Source organism: Dendroctonus ponderosae, unplaced genomic scaffold, assembly GCF_020466585.1.
Source record: "Dendroctonus ponderosae isolate FM_Combo_2020 unplaced genomic scaffold, Dpon_F_20191213v2 Dpon_F_20191213_1038, whole genome shotgun sequence".
Lineage (NCBI taxonomy): Eukaryota > Metazoa > Arthropoda > Insecta > Coleoptera > Curculionidae > Dendroctonus > Dendroctonus ponderosae.
Window position 1 is genome coordinate 1 of NW_026017150.1, and position 3,812 is coordinate 3,812.

Here is a 3,812-nt window from a genome sequence, read left to right on the forward strand (position 1 = left end):
GGGGGTCATAGGGGTCATGATCCCCATGACCCCCCCTGGATCCGCCCTTGCGTACATGTCAAATATCTAGTGACTCTCCCTACCTTGCGAAATTGCGCGATAGCCAACACTGGCTTGTTATTATGGGGCATTTTGAAGCATCTGAGCTGCTCCAAATCCTTGAATACTTGTCGGTTTACTTTCAGTGCCCATTCCAGGCTGTTCGAGCAGTTCCATTGGTTAGCTAAACGTTGAATTAGTGCAAACGTGCAAATTGATTGCCTACGGGTCCATACCTGATAAGTACACGCTTCCTAGCCCAGCAAAGGAAAACTTCGGAAATTCACCCAAGAAGTTTCCCGATATGTTCAGAGTGTCCAAAAATGGAAAGTGGCTGGTGAAATTGTCAGGGAAGTTCGTGATTTGCAAACTGGATAAGTGGATAATCTACAAAACGCTCATGATTTTGATGATTTTTCGGCAAAAGCAACTAGTCACCTACTCGAAGGTCCAGAGGCGTATCGGGCAGTGTAATCTTGTGAACTTTGGTCAAATTGGTGCCAACAACGCTCAACAGTCGCAAATTGGGAAATTTTTGATGCACCACATTGAAATCCAGCGTTTCCCAATCGACTTGCGTTACATTCAGCCAAGTGATCGAAGGAAAATCGTCAATGGGGATGTTTTTTTCGCAGAACAGTTTCGTGTCCTTTCGGGTGCAGTTTGCTCGCTTTTCTGCCACAGTTGCGACGATAAAATTCGCAAAAACACACCTGCAAACATGGGAAATTTTATACTGAAAAAAGCAATAAATACGCGATTAAGTTGATAACATCGGACGTTATAAATAATGAGAATCAATGGATAAACAAGTTACAGCATCCCAGGTCGTCTATTTTCGGAATACCAAGACGCCCATTTGCATGTTGATTATGCAAATTCCGATTTATTATATAATTTTGTTTTAAATCCAGGAAAAAGGTCGCGCATAATGTGGAGGAGAAACTCAAACTGGACTGGATTTGTTGAATTCGGGGCGATCGCTTTGCATGTGAACTAACAGGACGCTCATGAAGCTTACATTCCCCAAGCACATTTTTCTCAACATACTGGGGCCATCCTCATTTTCTCGGTCATCTTTTATTCATCAACGGCAGTTAGAGGTATTCAGGTGCGTTAGCGCGTAATGATGTAAATATAGAAGGAACAGAAACAATGTTAAGGACACGGTAAATAGACAAACAAATCAGGCAAACGATTTTTATTTCTTCAGTTACTTTCGGAGGGTTTTAGCAGCTGCAAAAATATGCAATTTTTTGGCGTTACAATTTCCTAGTATTTAGGAGGTCCATACGAGGCAAATCCTGCCACTTGAGCGCTTTGGTTGCTGCTGTCGGGACTTTCTGCGCCCCCCTGCCGCTGCTCTTCTTCAGGCTGCTCAGTAGACGCCACTGCACTTTCCGCCTCCTCCGGTTGGCTGGGGGCGATGCCACCTCCAAAGACCTTCTGAGAGTCCACGAAGTCGTTGCCGAAGGTGACTGGGCTCGGGGAAACACTCAAGCCAAATTGCGCATTTTCCTCCTGCTGGGAAACTTGCGAAGAAATGCGGCTCTCAAAGTGGCTAGCTGGAGTGGAGGACTCGAACACTTGACCGGGAACGTCGGGATGAACGGCGCCAGCAGGAAGATTAGCAATAATCTGGCCATTGGCTCCATGTTTGCTCTGGATTTCCGCAACAGCAGCTTCGGCTTCTTTTTGCGTCTTGTACTTGATGAAGAACACTTCGGGCTTGGGTTGAGGGAGCGCAGCTCCTGCTTGGAATCGCACTGTTGGTTTGCCTTCAGGCTTCTTCACCAAAACGTACACCAGCGTCTTCTCTTCAGTTTGCGGGGGGGCAGGCACGTTGATCACGGCCTTGTTGCGGTAGGCTGGCGCCTTGATGAAGATGATCTTGTACGTCTTCTTAGGTGGAGCTGCAGGCAGGTCGATCTTGGCCTCCACTTCCTCTTCCTCCTCCTCTTCGGGGGCGGCGAAGAAGTACAGCTGTTTGGAAACGTCCGAGTCTGCGCTGCTGGCAGCAGCAGCGTCCGTCGCTACTCCGAAGGCTTCGTTTAAGCTGCCGGCGCTTCCCGCATTGTTGGATATTTCGGGGGCAAATTGGGAAATTCCGAAAGATGGCACTTGAACAGTGGGCTGGCTGAAAGAGGACAGAAATTGGTAGCTGTTGGGCTGGCTGTACTGGGCAAAGTCGATGGATGAGGGCGTGGAGACCTGCAAACCGGACAGATCCACACTTGGAGCGGCAGTGGAAAAGTCCCCGTAGGGGGATGAGGTGGAAACTTGCACTCCCCCAAAGTCCACACTTGGAGCAGGGGTGGAGAAGCTGTTGAAGCTGTGCAGCTGCACCCCACCGGTCGACGGGGACCCGAAGGCGCCGCTGTAAGCGTAGCTGGGCAAAGACAGCTGCGGAATTTCAGCACTTTGGGCACTGTTTCCTAGCACTGAAGCGATGGGGACGCCGTAGCTGGTTGGGGGCGCTGCGCCCTCATACTGATACCCCCCAGCTTGCCGCTGATTGAGCAAATGTTTGACGTCAGCACTGGCAAGGGTGGCCAAAAGCGCCGCTATCTGCAAAGCCGCCCACTCGAATAGAGCCCCCACTTAAGCTACATTGAGCAGATACTTACCAGCAAGTTCTGCATGGTGGATCGACTAGAATGGTTTGTGATGGGAAGATGATAATGAAAAGCATTTATAGTGGCTCCCCACCCAAAGCAGGACATCCTATTGTCAAGGTTGAATTAACATGTTAAGAACATTAAGAAAAAATTTGTAAAATTCATCACCTTGTTATATCGGCTGTATGAATATGAATTCGTTCACCATTAGTGTGGTCAGATGGACGCGATTACGTAATCGTCCGAATCGGCTATAAAATCTTAAACAAACACATGTGTGTAAATGACGGTGGCGGAATCGGAAAAATAGCGAAGCCCCGCAGGCGAAACTCGGTTGGCAATCAAAAGTGCCGCCGTTTACCCGAAAGCCAACAGATAGCAATCCTTTGCCCGTTCAAACTAATTAAGTCACTATTTACCCATTTTGAATGGGGTTCGTTAATACTGAACAAACAGCCAAATTGTAAAGAGACTGTCGAGGTGTTGAACATTTTTCCAATCCATTAGAAAAAAAAAACATTTTTCTTCTAACCTGAGAAGTCACCATTATGTACTCCATTTCCCTAGTGAGGGGTAATTTTTCTCTCCCCAGTTCAGTAATAATAATAAAGTAACTAATGGGTTTTTAGGCCGTCGTTCGGTAGAGTTTCTTCCTGAAGTTTCGCAAGCACGAGTGGCTTGCATCTTCAGAAGTGGTTTGCTTGAACAGTGTAAGCGCTCAATGGCCTTTTCAGAAAGTGAACCATCGATAAGGAAATGTTGGCAGTTTTCTCAAAAAATGCTTCAATTCAAGAAGTTTTACATTTGCGTGGTTTTTGTTTGAGTTGCAAAATCCACTTGAACATGACGCTGCTTTTTTCGAAGTTTCTCAAGAACCATTCGAGCCACAGAATTCGTTTTGGCATCGTTGGATAGAGAATTGAAAACTCCATTCAGTCGTAACAATGTGAGTGAGGAAATTCGAGTAGTTTTGTCCCAGAAAGCGAAATTTGACTATCGGACACTTAGGTGCAAGATTATGTCAAAATTCCATGTTTTCCGTCCCGTTTTTGCTCATTTCTCGGAGGCAAAATGAGCAAGAACGCGCATTTGTACATCATTCTAGAGGGAAATAAATGGCCTTTTGGGAAAGTGAACCATCGATCAGGAAATGTT

The 3,812-nt window shown here is 46.6% G+C and overlaps 1 protein-coding gene across 1 annotated transcript; it reads right to left on the bottom strand.

Moving 5' to 3' along the window:
• Nucleotides 1-1,225: 1,225 nt before the first annotated feature.
• On the bottom strand, nt 1,226-2,776 carry LOC109536674. The gene is made up of 2 exons (XM_019902989.2): nt 2,667-2,776; nt 1,226-2,607 (listed from the first exon to the last, which is right to left on the bottom strand). Exons 1-2 carry the CDS (start codon nt 2,760-2,762, stop codon nt 1,312-1,314), a joined length of 1,392 nt encoding a protein of 463 aa, XP_019758548.2. The 5' UTR covers nt 2,763-2,776; the 3' UTR covers nt 1,226-1,311.
• Between the last annotated feature and the right edge of the window lie 1,036 nt (nt 2,777-3,812).

Bases quoted from the DNA above. Each gene is read 5' to 3' on its own strand.
- LOC109536674 (XM_019902989.2), bottom strand. From the start codon at position 2,762: ATGTCCTGCTTTGGGTGGGGAGCCACTATAAATGCTTTTCATTATCAT. The intron at 2,608-2,666 runs GTAAGTATCTGC...GCGGCTTTGCAG, and splicing joins CCACCATGCAGAACTTGCTG to ATAGCGGCGCTTTTGGCCAC.